The sequence below is a fragment of the Tursiops truncatus genome, chromosome X (assembly GCF_011762595.2).
Source record: "Tursiops truncatus isolate mTurTru1 chromosome X, mTurTru1.mat.Y, whole genome shotgun sequence".
Classification (NCBI taxonomy): Eukaryota; Metazoa; Chordata; class Mammalia; order Artiodactyla; family Delphinidae; genus Tursiops; species Tursiops truncatus.
In genome coordinates, this window is record NC_047055.1 from 3,807,338 (window position 1) to 3,829,624 (window position 22,287).

Genomic DNA, 22,287 nt, shown 5'->3' on the forward strand with positions numbered 1-22,287 from the left:
TTTAAAGAAAATCTGAATATTTAAAATCCTTTGTTTTCTTTGTGGAGAATACCAAAAATGTGCAATAACTGATACAGGATTTTCTCTGGCTCAAGTCATAGCCTTTACTGGTGTGACACCTCAGCAGTGGCCTCCAAGGACTATCTTTTTCTAGCTCAGAAAAAGGTACTTGGAAATGAATAAAGGATTTGTTTCTCCTTTTAGATCTTTTTATAACAGGTATGCTTAGAACCATATCTACAGGTAATCTCTCAAATGCTAAGTTTGTCATCAGTTTCTCTTTACATTTTTTTGAGAAAAAAATTTAAACCATTCTTTTAAAAAAATGCATGAATGCTTAGAAAGTAAAGTTGATATTTCCATTGATCCCTCCCCATCCTACAACACCCACTCGCACCCCAAGAGGGAGCTGCCTACGTCCGTTTAAGATATGCTGGTCCCAACTAGTTTTCTCTGCTGTTGTGAACACCTGCACTCATAGATTATTCGGTGATTTTGTTTTACATTATGTATTTCACACCTTTTAAAAAAACGGAATATGTATTGAAGACCTGAGTGAATATATAGCTATCTATGTTAGTTTCCTTTCTTACAGGCAGCTGTAACAAAGTACCACAGACTGGGTGGCCTAAAACCACAGAAATTTATTCACTCACAGTTCTTGAGGCCAGAAGTCCAAAATCGAGGTGTCGGTAGGACCATACGCCTGCTTGAAGGCTCTAGGGGAAGAATGCTTCCTTGCCTAGCCTAGCTTCTGGCGGCTCCAGGTGGTCCTCGGCTTGCAGCTGCATGGCTCCAGTCTCTGCCTCCGTCTTCACTTGGCCTTCTCCTTGTGTGTGTGACTTCTCCTCTTCAGTCTCTTACAAGGACACTTTTTGTTGGTTTTAGAGCCCATCTGGATGATCTTGAATGACCTCATCTCAAGATCTTTACTTAATTACATCTGCAAAGACCCTTTTTCCAAATAAGGTCACATTCATAAGTTCTGGAGCTTAGGACTTGGCTATATATTTTGGGGGCCACTATTCAACACACTATATTATCTATATATCTATATTTCTATACCTGTATCTCGTTCACAAACGTATGCTTCATGGAGCTGGCATTCCAGTGGCGTGGCTTTGGCCGCGGCCAGTGATGCCACTTCCTACTGGCAGGCACGTGGTTTGTTTCTGTTTTGCACAATTACAAATGGGACTTCAGTGAACATTCTTGTCTATTTCCTTTGTGTCCAACTATCAGGCCAAAGGGTATATGTATTTTATATTTTAATAGATTTTGACAAATTGTTTTGAAAATGCATGTGCCATTGTGTACTCCCACTGATGCTGTTACAAGAGTATGTTTTTCCCCCAGACCCGTACCATCGCCAGATTTCACCAATCAAAAACATTTTACCAGTATGATGGATAAAAAAATCATATATTTTTTTGCCATTTGCATTTTCCTCTTGGTGAATTGTCTGTTCATATCCTTTCCCCATTTTCTGCCAGGTTGCTTGTCTTTTTTGTTTTTTTAATGAGTTTGAGAGGTCTCTTTGTATATTCAGGACTGACAAAGGCACGGGCTCTGGAGTTAGACTGCCTGTGTCTGAACCCTGCCTCTGCCACTTATTAACTGTTACCTTGGGTGAGTTATCTGACTTCTTTGCACCTCAGTTTCCTCATCTGTTGCATGAGGTTAATAATAATAAATTAATAATAATTGTAAGGGTTAGATAAGATGGCCCCTGTGAAGTGTTCAGCAGAGGACTCGGCACAAGGTGAGTGCACAGTGTCAGCCATTATTATTGTTCTTTGACTGATTTCATTGGAAGGACTTACTCAGCTGGGTCTGTGGTGTAAGAGTCAGGCATACGTGAGGAATGCTCACCTGCTTAAACTGATCAACAAATTCAACATAATTCCCGTCAAACTTCCAGATAGAATTTTTGCAGACAAGCAGATCCTAAAATACATATGGAAATTCATGGAACCCAGAATAGTCAAAACAATCTTGAAAGAGAAGAAAAAGTTGGAGGACTCACACTTCTAAATTTCAGAACTTACTACAAACGTGCGGTAATCAAGATAGTGTGGTACTTATCCTAAAGATAGACATAGAGCTCAATGGAATAAAATTGAGAGTCTGGAAATGAACCATTACATCTATGGCCGGTTGACTTGTGACCAAGATGCCAAGACTATTCAATGGGGGAAGAATGGTGTCTTCAGTAAATGGTGCTGGGACAATTGGATATCCACATGCAAAAAATGAATTTGGATCCCTGCCTCATATATTACACAAAAATTAACTCAAAATAGATCATATACCTAAAAATGAACTTCTAAGAGCTTTATAGTTTTGTGTGTGGTATGAGGTGAGAGCCTTGAGCATTTTCAGGTCTTTCCTGAACATGTCCACAGTCCTATACATGCAGGTGGCCTTTTAGATTCCCAGGAAAATAAATATACTTAATTTATTAGCAGTGATGGTTTTAATGAAATTGTTTAACATTTCCAAAACCAAACGTGACCAAACAACAAAACAAACACAGTAAGTATAAACAGACCCCTAACTAGTAAATTTGTTAATTTCCTGATGGAGGACTTTTTAATATTTATATCGCTTTGTCAACTGTGCGCTGGCTCTTCTGATCTTCATCAGCACCCATGAGCCAGTGTGTCTGGGACCTGTAGGACCACCAGCACATGGTGTCTTCGGTTGAATGACATCCTTCAAGACCACATCGCTCTGCCATCCTTTTTTTCTATCTTGGCTGCTTTCACTTAGCGTAACACTTTCAAGGTTCACCATGTTGCTTTCAGAATTTGCCCCTCCCTCTCACCTGCCTTCACTCCCCACTTCCCTCCATCTCTCCCCTCATCTCTCCCTTTTTCTCTCTGTGTGCAATCATCTCACAGGGGGAACCCACTTCTGCTTTTGCCGAATCAAGCTTCTTATGAGTGCCCTGATTTTCTCCGAATGCCATGGCACTGTCGTTAAGCCACACCCAGGGGTGCGGCACACCTTACAAAGAGGTGCTCCGGGCAGGAGTGCAGTGTTGCAGGCAGCATTTGCTGAGCATCAGAGAATCCTTTCTACATTTGTCATTTTGAGCAAGGCTTCACAGGAACAGATGTCTTTATTTTAGGAGCTCTTTGCTTTGATGACGGTGACCTACTATTCTAATTCCTTGATAAGTAGCTAGACTTCGCTCATCTCAATTATGGATGACAATAAATCCCATTTAAAGGCTCACAACAAGAAAATCGGTAGTTAATGGTATCTTAAAAGTACACAAATCCAAGGTCATGCTCTGTATCACTGCAGGCTCAGGCTGTGGCAGAGCATCGGGTTCCCTAGACATGTAAGGAGCGCATTCTCTTGAACCGGCACCTGCAGATCTTCCGAGAAACCAGGCTCCTCAGAAACTGTGAGTAGTAGGGCAGAGGTCCACAAAGGTATCGTGATCTAGACAGTGTGGCGCAGCATAAGGATAGAACAGAAATCAGAGTCCCCCAAGTAAACCCTTCACACCTACGTTCAGTTGATTTCTTTTTAAAGCTGGAAAAAGAAATATTTTTACACAGCACTGCATGAAGCATACGGATTTTAAGCTAATATTATATAAGTGGTAATTGCTTTTCTGAAAGTTGCACAAATAATGGTTTCAGTAATGTCATTTCCCTTTCCTAACTGTACATATCGCCATAATATAAGGTATACATAAGGAGCCCCATTTAGACAGGTAAGCTGTACTTCTTCGTAGTATAGGCGCAAAGTCAAATGGAAATTATAGATATAAAACCATCTCTAAACTGATGATCTAGATTTAAAAACTACATAATGACAACAGATTATCACTTGTGGTTCCCTTACCGTAAAAATCCATCCACTGGTGTGGCCTCCACATCGAAGTATGCATTCGTGTACCCAAAGCCTTCACAAAGAGTGAAGGAAGTATGATCATTTTAAGAGAAAGACTTTCCGTATTCTCAACTTCCCTATATACTTTTACTAAAACTGAATTGTGGTAGAATGCACATGCAGTTGTGATGATACCCTCCTTTCCCACCCTTCCCTCTTCGTAAGTAATCTATTGAAGTAAAATTCACGTAACATAAAATTAGCCATTTTAAAGCGAACAATTCAGTAGCATTTTAAGACATTCACCGTGGTGCAACCACCACCTCTATCCAGTCCTAAAACACTTCCATTACTCCAGAGTAAGAACCCTTACCCATTAAGCAGTTTCCACTCATTTCTCCCTCCCCCTAGCCCCAGACCATCATCAATCTACTTTCTGTATCAGTTGACTGATCTCTCCAAGATATCTCATATAAATAGTATCATATAATGTGGAACCTTTTGTCTTTGGCTTCTCTCACATAGCATAATGTTTTGGAGGTTCATCCACCTTATAGCATGTATCAGTGTTTCACTCCTTTTTATGTCTGAGTAATATCCCATTGTATGGATAGACCACAGTTTTATCTATTCATCAGCTGATGGACGTTTGACTGTTTCCATCTTTTGGCTATTATGAAGAATGCTGCTATGAACATGCATGTACATGTTCTTGTTTGCACGTACATGTTCTTATTTGAATACCTGCTTTTAATTCTTTAGGGTGTATACCCTGGGAGTGGAATCCCAAGGTCATATGGTCATTCTGTGTTTAACTTTTGGAGGAACTGCCAAACTTTTTTCCATAGTCGCTGTACCATTTTACACTCCTACCAGCAGTGTATGAGGATTCCAATTTTTCCACATCCTCACCAGCTTATTTTCCTTTTTCCGCCCAGACTTTTGTACCCTTTGACTGACACCTCCTCCATTTCCCTCTCCCCCAAGCCCCTGGTGACCACCATTCTACTCTCTATGAATTTGACTATTTTAGATTCCTCATAGAAGTAGAGTCACGTAGTATTCTTTTGTGTCTGGCTTCATTTAGCATGATGTCCTCCAAGTCCATCCATGTTGTCCCAAAGGGCAGGATTTTCTTATTTTTTAAGGATGAATAATATTCCATTGCATGTATATTCCACGTTTTCATTATCCAGTCATCCATCCATGGACACTTGAGTTGTTTCCATATTGTGGCTATTGAGATTAATGCTACAGTGAACTTGGACGTGTTGTTACCTCTTTGAGATCCTTATTTCATTTCTTTTGGATATATACCCAAAAGTAGGATTGCTGGATCAAATGATAGTTTTTTTTTAAATGTTTACTTATTTTTTATTTATTTATTTTTGGCTGCGTTGGGTCTTCATTGCTGCGTGGGCTTTCTCTAGTTGCAGAGAGCAGGGGCTACTCTTTGTTGTGGTGCACAGGCTTCTCATTGCTGTGGCTTCTCTTGCAGAGCACGGGCTCTAGGCATGCGTGCTTCAGTAGTTGTGGCTCACGGGCTCCAGTAGTTGTGGCTCGTGGGCTCCAGTAGTTGTGGCTCATGGACTCTAGAGCGTAGGCTCAGTAGTTGTGGCGCACAGGCCTAGTTGCTCTGCAGCATGTGGGATCTTCCCGGACTAGGGCTCGAACCCGTGTCCCCTGCATTGGCAGGCGGATTCTTAACCACTGCACCACCAGGGAAGTCCCCAAATGATAGTTCTGTTTTTCATTTTTTTGAGGAACCTCCATACTGTTTTCCATCGTGGGTGTACCATTTTACATTCCCACTGACAGTGTAGAAGGGGCTCCTTTTTCTCCACAACCTAGTCAACACATTATCTTTCGTGGTTTTTTTTTGTTTTTTTTTTTGTGGTACACGGGCCTCTCACTGTTGTGGCCTCTCCCATTGCGGAGCACAGGCTCCGGACGCGCAGGCTCAGCAGCCATGGCTCACGGGCCCAGCCGCTCCGCGGCATGTGGGATCTTCCCGGACCAGGGCACGAACCCGTGTCTCCTGCATCGGCAGGCGGACTCTCAACCACTGCGCCACCAGGGAAGCCCTATCTTTTGTTTTTTTGATAGTAGTCATCCCAACAGGTATGAGATGATGTCTCATTGTGGTTTTGATTTGCATATCCCTGATGATTAGTGATGTTGAGCATCTTTTCATGTACCTGATGGCCATTTGTATGTTTTCTTTGGAGAAATGTCTAAGTCCTTTGCCCATTTTTTAAAATTGAAGTATAGTAGTTGATGTACAATATTATGTAAGTTACAGGTGTACAGTTTAGTGCTTCACAATTTTTAAAGGTTATACTCCATTTATAGTTATTATAGAATATTGGCTGTACTCCCTGTGTTGTACAGTATATCCTTGTAGCACATTTTATATATAATAATTTGCACCTCTTAGTCCCTTACCCCTATCTTGCCCCTCCCCCCTTCCTTCCCCCACTGGTAAATACTAGTTTATTTTCTATATCTGTGAGTTTGTTTCTTTTTTAAGTGTTCACTAGTTTGTTGTATTTTTTAGATTCCACATATAAGTGCTATGGTACAGTATTTGTCATTCAGTTATCATAAAACCCTCCAAGTCTTTCCATGTTGTTGCAGATGGCAAAACTTCATTCTTTTTTATGGCTGAGTAGTATTCCATTTTGTGTGTGTGTGTGTGTGTGTGTGTGTGTGTGTGTGTGTGTGTGTGTGTATGTATACACATCACTTCTTTTTCCATTCATCTGTTGATGGACACTTATATTGCTTCCATATTTTGGCAATTGTAAATAATGCTGCTGTGAACATTGTGGTGGATGTATCTTTTTGAATTAGTGTTTCTGGGGTTTTTTTGGATATATACCCAGGAGTGCAATTGTTGGGCCATATGGAAGTTCTATTTTTAGTTTTTTAAGAAACCTCCATACTGTTTTCCACAGTGGCTGGACCAATTCACATCCCTACCAACAGTGTAGGAGGGTTCCCTTTTCTCCACATTGTTGCCAACATTTTTTGTGTGTGGTCTTTTTGATGATAGCCATTCTGACAGGTGTGAGGTAATACCTCATTGTGGTTTTGATTGGCATTTCCCTGATGATAAGTGATGTTGAGCCTCTTTTCATGTGTCTGTTGGCCATCTGCATTTCCTCTTTGGAAAAATGTCTGTTCACTTCTTCCCATTTTTTAATCGGGTTGTTTGGGTTTTTTTGATGTTGAGTTGTATGAGCTGTTTGTATGTGTTGGATGTTAATGCCTTATCGATCAATCATTTGCAAATATTTTCTCCCATTCAGTAGGTTGTCTTTTTGTTTTGTCAATGGTTTCCTTTGCTGTGACAGAAATTTTAATATGTTGTGTTCTTATTTTCATTCATCTCAAGTGTATTTTATGATTTCCCTTGTGATTTCTTCCCTGAACCACTGGTTATTAGGAGTGTGCTGTGGAATTGCCGTATAGCTGGAAATTTTTCAAATGCCCTTCTGTTAATGATTTCTATTTTCATTCCATGGTGGTTGGAGAACACAATTTGTATGATTTCAGAATTTTAAAATATATTGAGATATGTTTTGTAGCCTAGCATGTGGTCTGTCTTGGAGAATGTTCCATGTGTAATTGAGTAGAATGTGTTTGCTGGTTTGAGGGCATGCGTTCTATAGATGTCTGGTAGATCTAGTTGGTTTATAGTGTCGTTCAAATCTTGTATTTCCCTTTTGTTCTACTTATGATTGAAAGGATTGTATTGAGCTATCCAGCTATTGTTGAATTGTCTATCCTTCCCTTCAGTTTTGTTACATTTTGCTTCATATATTTTGGGGGTTCTATGGTTAGGTGCACATGTTTAAAATTGTATATATTAATGCGGGTTTATCCTTTTATCAGTATAAAATGTCACTCTTCGACTGCTATGACAATTTTTGTCTTAAAGACTATTTTATCTGATAATGGTGTAGCTCCCCCAGCTCTCTTATGGTTGTTATTTGTATACTATACCTTTATCCATCCTTTTACTTTCAACCAATTTCTATTTTTGCTGTTTCTTTCTGGGTAGTTGATTAATTATTGAATGGTTGCCGTGCACACAGCCAAACCTGTTTCATCTCTGCCTCTCCCATTACTTAAATTTCATTTCCTTCTTCCACCTCTAATTGTAGGAACAGTTACAGCATAGTCTTTTTTGGGAGGCTTCATTATTTTTATTTTTTTAACAACGTAGTCTTGAAGTTCAAGAAAAACTACTGGAAAACTCCTGTGTGGCATGCTACGTAATTGATGTGCAAGAAGTCCACAATTTGAAAGGAATATGGTTGAGCTGAAAGACCTAGTATTAACAGCAGTAACCACACTTATATACAATATTTTGTTGGTGTTGTAACCACTTTCAGCTGATGAGACACTCGCATACTCTACTGGGAACATAGCGTCACTTCATCCCTGGGCAGTATTACCTGTGATTACGGTGCCGGGTTGAGAGTGGTGACGGCCAAGGCTTGGAGCTCTCGGGTTGTGCTCCAGCTCTGGGACCCCCTGAAGCATGTGGTCATCTCCTGTAGATCTGGGCTCAAGTCCCAGCTCCACTAATCACCAGATCAAATGTGGGATCATGTCCACCTCACCACCCATCCTGTGAAGAAAAGCAAGCAGAACTCGTCTCCTGTAAACCCTCTTGCATCTCTTTGTCATCCTCAAGGTGGTTCTTCAGAGGCATCAGAGGGACCTCAGGACCAGGACAGGAGTGCTGTGCTCATGCTGTGACTTCCCTGAGCCGTGCAGGGGCTGCTGTGTGTGTTACTAATTGTGCTCCCCTTGCTGTCCCCCTTCCCCCTTTTAGAGAGATGGGACCGTGTCACCACCACAACCAGGAGACCGGGAGCGACCAGAGCTCCAGCAAAGCCTGCAGGTAACACGGCTGTTCTGAGGAGGGCACTAAGGAGGGACCCCGTGGAGCTCCTTCTGGGATAGTATCCAGTTGAACTACCCATAGTTTTAAGTCCTGTGCGTGTAATGCCAACCGAGACCTTCATCTGAACACTGGGTTTAACTTAATAGAGTATGACCAGTCACTATGACTTCTGTGTGTTTTATGAAAAGTCCTGCTTGGGAGAATTTCAAGAGAAAAATGCATTTGGACTTCCTCCCCTTTTCAACCATTTTACACTCTAAAATCAGGGAAGATATAATTGTTTAGGTTTTATGAAGCCCATCAAACATTTTCTTTAGGCAGATGGAGCATCTTGAAATGGCATTTGCTTTACAGTGTCATCTTTCACTGAAGGATTTTGGAACTTGTTGCTTCTTTGTGACTCTTTCCTGGAGCTGTTTTAACTTTTCTCCAGATGGGCCATTTTACTATTCAGATATCTTCACTGATATAAAGAGAAACGTAGCCTTGGGGTGGGGAGCGCAGTCGTTGCTCCCATCTGGCAACTTGTTACTAGTACTTCAGGAGCATGCTACCGTGTTCCTTGAAGTGGATAGCTACCTTTCTTCTGAAGAGACAGTCATGACCCAGAAGAGTGAGTGCTGCTTCACAGTTTGCCCTCACGTCTTCACATCTGCAGCCTCAAAGAGGCGCATTGTGACCACGTAGCCTCCCTCTTGAGTGTCCAGTTTCTGACTCTATGCAGCTGGTTTTGAATCTTGGGTTAATACCTATAATCAGTGAGTTTACTGTTAAAATGGTCTGACTGCTGGCCTAAGCAAAGCACGTGTGGGAATATAAAGTAGTGGAAAATTGGTAAATATATTGCAAAGGCAGAAAGCAGTAACTTGCTCCATCCTGTTGGTATTTCCATTATCAGTGTCTGTAGAAGGAGTCAGACCCCAATTTAAGTTTCTTTGTCTTAACTCATTGATTGCGCTGATCAGCAGAGCCACGAATGTTGACTTGTTTTTTTGGAATCTTGTACCCAGTTGCTAATCAGTTGGCTGTTTTTTTTTATGTTTTGGGGCTTCACTGAAGGTAGTGAATTTGACTTGGCTGATGCCTTGGATGATCAAGATCATGGCCACAGGAAGCCGAGTGCAGGAGGAGGAGGTAAGTCACAGCTGGTTGAAGGCACAGGCCAGTGCTGTAGCTCCCCGGTCAGTGTGTAGCTCATTAACTACAGCAGCGCACAGAGCCCCTCCTGGCCTGGCAGAGCTGGGGGCGCTTCAAGGCCCAGGAGAACCCTACAACATTGGTTCTCAAGCGTTTTGGTCTCAGGACTCCTCAAATTATGGAGGATCTCTATTGAGGTGTGGGTCACGTCTATCAATATTTATCATCTTTGAACTTAAAACTGAAAAATTTTTTTTTAATATTTTTATTAATTTTAAATGAAAAATAATACGGCCATAACTGTTAAGATAAATAGCATATTTTTATGGTAAATGACCATGCTTTTCCTAGTAGAAGAGCTGGGCTCTCACATCTGCTTCTAGATTCAATTGTTGTGATATATTGTTATGGTTGAAGTATATGAAGGAAATCTGGCTTCCTATAAATATACAGCTGGAAAATGGAGGAATATCTCAATTGACTATTCATGTAATTATGGACATTCTTCTTTGATACGACACAAAAATTCAGCCATTGGTTGTTTCTTACAGGTTAAGTGCAGTGTGGAGTATGAAACCGCATGAATGAATCTTCCGTCCTTGACCCCAGTGACCCCCCCCCCCCTTATCCTTTGAAGGGATCTTTTACTGGTCGTGGTTTGGGAGCATCGTCGTGCACTGGTCCCTGGGAAAATGTCAGCGCCCTGCCTTATGCAGACCTTCCCGGTGCTGACGCATTCCATTCTACACCAGAACATCACCTGTGTTACTACCGCCACCCATCTCATTGGAAAAAGTCTTTAAGTATCGGGAAGCTGTCAAGCTCACAGTAGTAGTTTTTCAAAATTCTTAGCGTTGCTTGAAATCTTAAATTTTACCATTGGCAAAAATACTGTTAGTTGTTTCCCTTGAAGTGAAGGGCTCACTTCATTCATTTGCAAGAAAATGTCTGTCAGATATTCAAGTCAGTATAACCGTAGTCGTACTACTGAATCCTTCAAGGAAGAATTTTGTATGAGAGAAGTGGCTAGCACTGCTTAGAACTGATGCAGTCGCGCAAATGCTTTTCCTGTGTCAACCTCTGTATTTTGAGGTGCCACAGAAAAGCTTTAAGCATACTTGCTGTTTTATCAGAATATTAAAAGGGCACATTTTCATGAAAGTAATAATTTTTCTGCTCATGTTGGTTTTCCAGTGCTGCCTAACGTATTACCACAAACTTGCTGGTTTAAAACAATTTTCAATTATTGGGTTGGCCAAAAAGTTCGTTCAGGCTTTTGGGTTTTTTTGGGGGGGGCCAATCCTATATTTTCTTTTTTCTTTTTTTAGCATCTTTACTGGAGTATAATTGCTTTACAATGGTGTGTTAGTTTCTGCTTTATAACAAAGTGAATCAGCTATACATATACATATATCCCCATATCCCCTCCCTCTTGCGTCTCCCTCCCACCCTCCCTATCCCACCCCTCTAGGTGGTCACAAAGCACCGAGCTGATCTCCCTGTGCTATGCGGCTGCTTCCCACTAGCTAGCTATTTTACGTTTGGTAGTGTATATATGTCCATGCCACTCTCTCACTTCGTCCCAGCTTACCCTTCCCCCTCCCCGTGTCCTCAAGTCCATTCTCTGCGTCTTAAATAAAGTCTGCGTCTTTATTCCTGTCCTGCCCCTAGGCTCTTCAGAACCTTTTTTTTTTTTAGATTCCATATATATGTGTTAGCATACGGTATTTGTTTTTCCCTTTCTGACTTGCACTCTGTATGACAGGCTCTAGGTCCATCCACCTCACTACAAATAACTCAATTTCGTTTCTTTTTATGGCTCAGTAATATTCCATTGTATATATGTGCCACATCTTCTTTATCCATTCATTGTCGATGGACACTTAGGTTGGTTCTGTGTCCTGGCTATTGTAAATAGTGCTGGAATGAACATTGGGATACACGTCTCTTTTTGAATTATGGTTTTCTCAGGGTATATGCCCAGTAGTGGGATTGCTGGGTCATATGGTAGTTCTATTTTCTGTTTTTTAAGGAACCTCCATACTGTTCTCCATAGTGGCTGTATCAGTTTACACTCCCACCAACAGTGGAAGAGTCCAACCCTATATTTTCTAAGTTTCTCTGTGCTGCTGAAGTCCAGATGTTTAACTGTCAAACCTTTTTTGACAAAATAACCTTGATTCTCAACTTTCCCTTTGCCTACTTTTATTTTTTGTACTTTATTTGTTTTTATTTATTTATTTTTGGCTGTGTTGGGTCTTCGTTGCTGCACGTGGGCTTTCTCTAGTTGTGGTGAGCGGGGGCTACTCTTCATGGCGGTGCGCGGGCTTCTCACTGCAGTGGCTTCTCTTGTTGCAGAGCATGGGCTCTAGGCACACGGGCTTCAGTAGTTGTGCCTTGCGGGCTCTAGAGAGCAGGCTCAGTAGTTGTGGCACATGGGCTTAGTTGCTCTGAAGCATGTGGGATCTTCCTAGACCAGGGCTCAAACCCGTGTCCCCTGCATTGGCAGGTGGATTCTTAACCACTGCGCCACCAGGGATGTCCCCTTCGCCTACTTTTAACGAATTTATTTTTAGATAATTACAGATTTACATGTAGTTGTAGGAAATACTACAGAAAGAGCCATTATTCCCTTCACCTAGTTTTCCCCAGTGGTAACATGTTGCAAATTGTACTATAATATCACAAACATTTTTTTGTTTGTTTTTTAAAAAAACTCATGTATTTTTTAAAATTTGGTTTTTATTGAGGCAACATTGGCTTATAACATTATATAAGTTTCATGTGTACAACCTTATATTTCTACTTCAGTATACACTACAGGGTGCTCACCACCAAAAATTTAGTTTCCTCCATGACCATAGAGTTGATCCCTTTACCCATTTCACACCCCGCCCCCACTCTGGTAATGACTATTCTGTTCTCTGTATCTGTGTGTTTGTTTTTGCTTGTCACAACCATTTTATGCAGATTTCCCAGTTGTTACTTGTACTCACTTCTGTGTGCGTGTGTGCTTAGTTGTTTGCAGTTTTATCACATGCGCAGGTTTGTGTATTTGCCATGATAGGCAGGCACAGAACAGCTCCATCATTATAACTATTGTTGTTGGGTGAACTGTTCTCTATATGTCACTTAGATCTTGACGGTTGGTTGTGTTTGCTGGTTCTTCTACATCCTTGATGAATTTTTGTCTAGTAGTCCTGTCAATTGCTGTGAGTAGGGCGTTGAATTCCCCAACTGTAGTTGTGGATTTGTATCTCCTCTTAGCTCTCTGTTTCCGCCTCATGTATTTTAAGTCTGCTTTTTTGGTGCATCCAAATTCAGGATCATGATGTCTTCCTGATAGGTTTATCCTCTTATCATTATGGCCCTTTTTTCTTCTCTAGCACTTTCCTTGCTCTGAAGTTTCCCTTATCCACTATTAATATAGCCACTCCTGCTAATTCTTTTTTTTTTTTTAGTATTTATCAGCTCTACTTTATTTTATTTTTTTAACATTTTATTGGAGTATAATTGCTTTACAATGGTGTGTTAGTTTCTGCTTTATAACAAAGTGAATCAGCTATACATATACACATGTTCCCATATCTCTTTCCTCTTGCGTCTCCCTCCCTCCCACCCTCCCTATCCCACCCCTCTAGGTGGTCACAAAGCACCGAGCTGATCTCCCTGTGCTATGCGGCTGCTTCCCACTAGCTATCTATTTTACGTTTGGTAGTGTATATATGTCCATGCCACTCTCTTACTTTGTCATAGCCTACCCTTCCCCCTCTCCACACCCTCAAGTCCATTCTCTAGTAGGTCTGTGTCTCCATTCCCGTCTTAACTCTAGGTTCTTCATGACCTTTTTTTTCCCTTAGATTCCATATATATGTGTTAGCATATGGTATTTGTTTTTCTCTTTCTGACTTACTTCACTCTGTATGACAGACTCTAGGTCCGTCCACCTCACTACAAAGAACTCAATTTCATTTCTTTTAATGGCTGAGTAATATTCCATTGTATATATGTGCCACATCTTCTTTATCCATTCATCCGATGATGGGCACTTAGGTTGTTTCCATCTCCGGGCTATTGTTAATAGAGCTGCAATGGACATTTTGGTACATGACTCTTTTTGAATTATGGTTTCCTCAGGGATTATGCCCAGTAGTGGGATTGCTGGGTCGTATGGTAGTTCTATTTGTAGTTTTTTAAGGAACCTCCATACTGTTCTCCATAGTGGCTGAATCAATTTACATTCCCACCAGCACTGCAAGAGTGTTCCCTTTTCTCCACACCCTCTCCAGCATTTATTTTTTCTAGATTTTTTGATGATGGCCATTCTGACAGGTGTGAGATGATACCTCATTGTAGTTTTGATTTGCATTTCTCTAATGATTAATGATGTTGAGCATTCTTTCATGTGTTTGTTGGCAGTCTGTATATCTTCTTTGGAGAAATGTCTACTTAGGTCTTCTGCCCATTTTTGGATTGGGCTGTTTGTTTTTTTTGTTATTGAGCTGCATGAGCTGCTTGTAAATTTTGGAGATTAATCCTTTGTCAGTTGCTTCATTTGCAAATACTTTCTCCCATTCTGAGGGTTGTCTTTTGGTCTTATTTATGGTTTCCTTTGCTGTGCAAAAGCTTTGAAGTTTCATTAGGTCCCATTTGTTTATTTTTGTTTTTATTTCCATGTGTCTAGGAGGTGGGTCAAAAAGGATCTTGCTGTGATTTATGTCATAGAGCGTTCTGCCTATGTTTTCCTCTAAGAGTTTGATGGTTTCTGGCCTTACATATAGGTCTTTAATCCATTTTGAGCTTATTTTTGTGTATGGTGTTAGGGAGTGATCTAATCTCATACTTTTACATGTAGCTGTCCACTTTTCCCAGCACCACTTATTGAAGAGGCTGTCCTTTCTCCACTGTACATTCCTGCCTCCTTTATCAAAGATAAGGTGACCATATGTGCGTGGGTTTATCTCTGGGCTTTCTATCCTGTTCCATTGATCTATCATTCTGTTTTTGTGCCAGTACCATACTGTCTTGATTACTGTAGCTTTGTAGTACAGTCTGAAGTCAGGGAGCCTGATTCCTCCAGCTCCTTTTTTCATTCTCAAGATTACTTTGGCTATTCGGGGTCTTTTGTGTTTCCATATAATTTGCGCAATTTTTTGTTCTAGTTCTGTGAAAAATGTCAGTGATAGTTTGATAGGGATTGCATTGAATCTGTAGATAGCTTTGGGTAGTAGAGTCATTTTCACAATGTTGATTCTTCCAATCCAAGAACATGGTATATCTCTCCATCTATTTGTATCATCTTTAATTTCTTTCATCAGCGTCTTATAATTTTCTGCATACAGGTCTTTTGTCTCCTTAGGTAGGTTTATTCCTAGATATTTTATTGTTTTTTTTGCAATGGTAAATGGGAGTGTTTTCTTAATTTCACTTTCAGATTTTTCATCATTAGTGTATAGGAATGCAGGAGATTTCTGTGCATTAATTTTGGATCCTGCTACTTTACCAAATTCATTGATTAGCTCTAGTAGTAGTCTGGTAGCATCTTTAGGATTCTCTATGTATAGTATCATGTATCTGCAAACAGGGACAGCTTTACTTCTCTTTTCCAATTTGGACTCCTTTTATTTCCTTTTCTTCTCTGATTGCTGTGGCTAAAACTTCCAAAACTATGTTGAATAAGAGTGGTGAGAGTGGGCAGCCTTGTCTCGTTCCTGATCTTAGTGGAGATGCTTTCAGTTTTTCACCATTGAGGACGATGTTGGCTGTGGGCTTGTCATATATGGCCTTTATTATGTTGAGGAAAGTTCCCTCTATGCCCACTTTCTGCAGGGTTTTTATCCTAAATGGGTGTTGTTGTTTTTTTTATTATTACTGTTCACATGCACATTTAGACACCAGGACTGGAGAAGCTGTGGTTTCTTAAGGCTAAGTGGCATGACAGTAAACTTTCCTTATTTGTTTTCATTGAACCTTATTGGACTTTCTTACCCTTTGAATGAGTCTTTTGCCCATTCATGATTTTGTAACGTCCTACATACATTTTCTGGAAAACACTAGTGTCCTGAGTTGTGTTGAGCTTTTAAATGATGACACCTTTCCTTATGCAATATTCAAATGTCATATTTGTTAATATCACCAGTGATCTGATAGGAAGAGTCTTTATTGGGAAGCTGACAGGCTCATGGTGCCAGTTACACGTTTTCCAAAGTTGTGTATATTTTTTTGAAAGCTAAATTTTCTTATTGTCAGCTGATACTGTCGGTTGATTTCCTTGAATTGACAGGCTCATTTAATTCATTTTCAAAAAAATTTTTGGCAAATATTCAAATATGAATAGACACAGTTTGCTGTAATTTACTCTTTGAAATAAATTTGTTCTTCCATGAGAAAAGCAGCTAATTCAGCTGAAAACTGAAACAATCACACAAGTGACCTTCCTCAAGTCACCTGTGATGCTTTGGTGTGCAACAAAAATGCTTTAACAATCCTTCCCATTTCATAACACAGAATGTTACAATGTTGATATACTCAAGGTTGAGCGCTCATGAAATATTTTTGCTACTCCCTCTTATTAATTTTATATTGCCTCATAATCAGGTAGCATAAATTATTGAGTTAAAACAATTTCCATTCATTCTCTTATTTCCCTGGGTCAGGAGTTTGGGTTCTGTTTAGCTGGGTCCTCTGCTCTATAACTCCTACGAGGCTGCCATGCAGGTGTCAGCTGGGGCTAGGGTCTCATCTGAGGTTTGAGGTTGTGTTAGTTTCCTGTTGCTGCTCTAACGAATTACCGGCAACTTGGTGGCTTAAAAAACACACATTTATTATCTTATAATTATTGAGGTCAGAAATCCAAAATGGATCACAGTGGGCTAAAATGCATGTGTCAGCAGGGCTGTTTCTTTTTCTGGAGGCTCTACAGAATTAGTAGAGAGTCTGTAGAGTCTGTTGTCTCCTTGTCTTTTCCAGCTTCTTCAGGATGCCTGTATTCTTCGGCTCATGGCCCTCTCTCTCCATCTTCAGAGCCAGCAGTGTAGGGTAGCATCTTCAGATCTTTCTCTCTCTCACCCCTACTTTTGTCATCACATCTTTACTTGGCCTGTGACCCTCCTGCTTCTCTATTTCTCTTTTAAGGACTGTTGTGATTACACCAGACCCACCCAGATAATCCAGGATAGTCTCCCCATCTCAGTGTCCTTGATTTAGAAACATCTGCAAGACCTTTTGCCATATAAGGTAACATGTTCACAGGTTCTGGGAATTAGGACATTGACATCTTGGGGGCGACATTTTAATGCTAACACATCTGTCGTCTGTCCCTTCCACCTGCAAAATACATTGTCCATTCCAACTTCTTTAAAAGTTTCATCCCGGGCTTCCCTGGTGGCGCAGTGGTTGGGAGTCCGCCTGCCGATGCAGGGGACACGGGTTCGTGCCATGGTCCGAGAAGATCCCACATGCCGCGGAGCGACTGGGCCCATGAGCCATGGCCGCTGAGCCTGCGTGTCCGGAGCCTGTGCTCCACAACGGGAGAGGCCACAACAGTGAGAGGCCCGCGTACCGATAAAAAAGAAAAAAAAAAAGTTTCATCCCATCACATCGTCAACTCAAATTGCAAAATCTCATCGTAATTTCATAAGCAGAAACGTCCCAAATCTCATCATCTAAATTATATAAGTCAGGCATGGGTGAAGCTTTGGCTATGACACTTCTCCATCTACAAACCTATGAAAGTCAAGAAACAAGTTATCTGCTCCCCAAAATACAACGGACAGGCATAAAATAACGGTTATAGGCATTCCATTTACAAAAGTGAGAAAACATCAGGCAAAAAGATTTCAAGCTTCAAGTGAAAAAAAAAAAAAAGACTTCACCAGTCTCAAGAAATTCCCAAATCCAAGTCCTTTAGGTTCCAGGCCTTGGGATGATGCACTGTGTTTCACAGCTCTACGTTCTGAGTTTGCAGCTCTGCCCTCAGAATCAGCCTCCCTTGTTCAGGAAAAATAGCACATGTTTGCAACTGAGTAGTTATATCAGCGTATTTTCTGCCTGTAGAATTTGGGGAGTCTAACAGCCTTCTTACATTTTTTTCTCTTTCTGTCCCTTTTAATTGCAGGCTGGCAGTGTTCCTGCTGTTCTAAAATTCTCAAGAACTCTGTGGGTTTCCCACATATATACTGGTGATCACCCCACTGGGAAAGAGGCTCTTCCACAGATCTTTCTTGAATGATGCCGTCTATACTTCTGGCTTCTGCTGAGATGGCAGAGGGGATCCATGAATAATCTTATGTTTAATCTGACCTTTTGACCCTTCCAAGGTACTCATATAATGTTTTCCCGCCACACCATTGACTTTCTCCCCAGAGCTTTCTTGACAGCGAGTCCCCTAATTCTAGCATTTTTTGGCAATTAGGATAGGTTGAAATTTTTCCAAATCATCAAGTCCTGGTTCCTTTTTGCTCAAGAGTTCTTCCTTCAATCTCTTCCTTTCCTCTTGCATTTTACTATGAGCAGCAAGAAGAAAATAGGCCATACCCCTAACACTCTACTTGGAAATCTCCTCAGCTCAAACATCCAGGTTCATTGTTGAGAAGTTCTGCTTTCCACGTAACTATAGGATGCACAATTCAGCCAAGTCTTCTGCCACTACCTGGTAAGGATCTACTTTCCTCTGGCGTCCAATAACATTTTCCTTGCTTCCATCTGAGACCTCACTGGCGAAGCCTTTAACATCCACATTTCTGTCAACAGTCTGTTCGTGATGATTTAGGCGTTCCCTAGTATGATACAGGTTTCCTCTACCATGTTCCTGACCTCCTTCTGAATCCTCACTAGCTGTTACTAGTTGTTCACGTCTGTATTTCCACTAAGTCGGCTCAAGGCAGTCAGGCTTTTTCTATAGAAATTCTCAAATTCTCAAAATTCTTCCAGCTTTTGTCTATTACTCGATTCCGAAGTTGCTTCCACAGTTTTAGGTATTTATTTAGGGATTTCCTATTGCTGTTGTAGTAAATTACAAGAACGTGCTGGCTTAAAACAGCACAAATTGATTATCTTATAGTTGTAGAGGTGAGAACTATGATTTGGGTTTCACTGGGCTACAGTGAAGTTATGGGCAGGGCTGTCTTCCTTTTGGAAGCTCTAGCCTGTTTCCTCGCCTTTGCCTGCAGTTTTGCCTTGTTGGATACCTCCTCCATCTGCAAAGCCAACAGAATAGCAACCTCAGATTTCTCTCTCACTCTCACCCCTGCTTCCATCATCACGTCTCCTTCCTTGACTCTCCTGCTGGTCTCGTTCTCTTACTAGTATTCCTGTGATCACACTGGGCCTGCCTAGATGATCCAGAACAGTCTCCCCATCTCAAGGTGCTTAGCTTACTCACATCTGCCACGTCCCTTTTCCCACATAAGGCGACATATCCACAGGTTGGGATTGTTGGCAGAATTCCATTCTGTGCAGCTACAGAACTCATGGCCACTTGCTTCTTCAAGGTCAGCAAAAGAATGAGAGTCTGCTACCTCTAATGTTAGCTCAGGGAAGGCCTCCAGCCCTCTTTTCAAGGACTCACTTGATTATGTCCAAATCACCCAGAATATTCTGCCTTTTGAGTAATTCAGTCATACGGATTGGGCATCCTAATTGTATCTGCAAAATCCCTTCACCTCTGCCATGTCGTAACCTGGTCATGGAAGTAGCTCAGTCCCTCCCACACTCAGCAGGCTGGTATTATACATGGTGTGTACGCCAGGGGGCGGGAGTCTCGACAGCTATCTTCGAGTAGCGAAGGATCTAATGACTTCTCATAGCGTTTAGTGCTCCTTACTTCCTTGGTTCAGGCAAAGGGCCTGGAAGTTTATTCACCATTGCATTTGTATCACAGTGCAAATGTCAACCCTGTAAAAAGGGCAAAGGACACTTGAGGATGATTACGAAAATAGTTATGACCTGACAGACCCCTGGGGTCCATGGAACACTCTTTGTGAACTACTGACTGAGAAGATGCCCTTACATATTTATGTGGCGTCAGTGTGTTTTCGTTCGAATCCGTGATCTCGTCCATGTTAATGTGCAGTGAACATGTATTTATGGAGCTGGGGCGAGCGGGAGGATGGTTTTATATGTCTTCTGTTGTATTGAGCCATACCTTTACAGTTTCACTTCTCTAGACAGTTGTATAAATTAGTTCAACCTTTTCAGAGGGCGATTTGATAAAATCTTTGAGCAGTTCTGCTTCAAAGCATTTTCCGTCTGGGTACAGAGTTATGCACACGTGCAGAGGTACATTTGAAATGGTGTTTGCAGCTTTCTTGCGTTTCGTATCAGCCAAAAATTAAAACACTCTTAAATAACACCGTTGAATACATAAATTCTAAACCATTCATAGTCTGCAGCCATTTCAAAGAATAAGGTAGATCTCTGGAACTGGCATGAGAAAAGCAAGTTACAGAACAGGATATATATAGTACGAATTAATTTCTATCAAATTTAAGTGTATGTGAACACAGACACGCACGCAGAAAGACACGGACATGCAGAGAGACATATGGGCAGAGAGAGACACAGAAAGAGAGACATGCACAGAGAGACACACAGAGAGATGCGAACAGAGACACGGACACACACACACACGGACGGGGAGAGAGACACAGGGAAAGAAAGACAGGGAGACACAGACACGGAGAGAGACATGCAAGAGAGAGAGACACAGAGAGAGGGGCACACACACACACAGAGACATGGAGAGAGAGCGAGACAGACACATGCAGACCTGAAAAGATTGAGAGTGGCTACCTGTGGGGATAGATTTGGCTGTCTTTTATATTTTCTTTCTTAGGATTCTACACCATTGGATTCATTTTTCTACTGAGCATATATTAACGTTTATAATAAGCCAGCAGTGTAGCTGGCCTGGGCCCAGGCATTCTGGCTTCACCCCAAGGGCCTCTTCCTCTGTGTGTGTGGCTCTTAGAAGTGTTTGCCCAGGAAGGTGGTGATGACCTGAAGGTGAGCGTAGGGTCAGCTCGTGCACCTGGCCGTAGAGGCGCCGGCACGGGCCTCCTCATCCGCAGGTCTGCTGGGCAGTTTCCTAGTCCATGGAAGATTCGCTCCAGTGATCTAGAAAGCTGAAAAGGGGACTGGTCTTTAAGAGGTAGGCACAGTGTGATAACAGAAAAATAGTGACCCGGGCCCTCTCGAAGCGTGTATGTTGTATCTTCACTTCAAAGAGGAAAAGAGCTGTGCTGTTTGCTCTGTAAAGATATTCTCTCTGGAAGATTTTCAGTGTTGTATGAACCATTGGGATCAGGAAAGAATCGGCTTCATTTGTCTGGAAAACGTCCTTGTACGTGCCGCCTCCCTTCTCGATGTTCTTCCTGCTGCTCTTTTCCCCTAAGGTGAGGTCTACACGATTCGCTCCTTAGTTTTTAAGGTCGACAATAGACATTTGTGCACCCCTGAAGACCAGCTATTTACGTGTCAGACTTTTTTTTTTCCCTATGAGAAATGACTACGATGCTCAAATCAATCATTAACTATTTTCGGATTGACATTTTCTTCAGAGCTAACTGTAAAATTCACATCAATGTGTAAGAAATACTCCAGAGAGATCCCATCACACTGTACCAGTTCCCCAATGGTAACACCTGAAAAATTATAGTACAGTGTCACAACCAGGATCTTGACGTTGATATAATCTAGTGATCTTATTCAGATGTTCCGTTTTACTTGTACTCGTGTCTGTGTGTGTGTCTTCACGTCTGTGCAGTTTTGTCACCTGTGTAGGTTCATACATCCACCATGGTAGTCCAGACAGAGAACAGTTCCATGATCACAAAGACCCTCGTGCTGTGCTTTATAAAAACAACTATCTCCCTTCTGCTGTGCCCACCCCCATTTCCTGTCCCTAAGCACTAATCTTTTCTCCATCTATAGAATTTGGCAATTTAGAAAATGTTATGTAAATGGAATCATGTAGTAGGTAATGTTTGGGGATTGGCTTTTTTTCACTCAGCATAATTCCCTTGAGGTCCATCCAAGGCATTGCATGTATCAATAGTTTGTTGCTTTTCCTTGCTGAATAGTATTCCATGATGTAGATGTACTATAGTTTATTTATGAAGATCATCTGGGTTGTTTCCAGTTTTGGGCTCTAGGTTTTTGTATGAACATGAGTTTTCATTTCTCTGGGATAAATGCCCAGGTGGGTAATTGCTGGGTTCTATGGTAGTCATAGGGTTCGTTTTTTAAGAATATTGCCAACCTGTGTCCCAGACTAGCTGTACCATTTTATATTCCCACCAGCAATAAATGAGTGATCCACTTTCTCTGCATCCTTGTCAGCACTTAGTGTTATCACTATTTTTTTTAGTCATTCTGATTGGTGT

General features: G+C 41.3%; 1 protein-coding gene across 2 annotated transcripts in view; it reads left to right on the top strand.

Annotated features, from left to right (window-relative positions):
- CD99L2 (CD99 molecule like 2) overlaps nucleotides 1-22,287 on the top strand; it is a 112,908-nt gene that overhangs the window by 57,674 nt on the left and 32,947 nt on the right. For both annotated transcript variants that reach the window (XM_033849753.2, XM_033849754.2), the window contains exons 3-4: nucleotides 8,696-8,764; nucleotides 9,827-9,901. In XM_033849753.2, coding sequence (XP_033705644.1) covers nucleotides 8,696-8,764; nucleotides 9,827-9,901 — 144 coding nt within the window. The remainder of the gene's footprint in view (nucleotides 1-8,695; nucleotides 8,765-9,826; nucleotides 9,902-22,287) is intronic.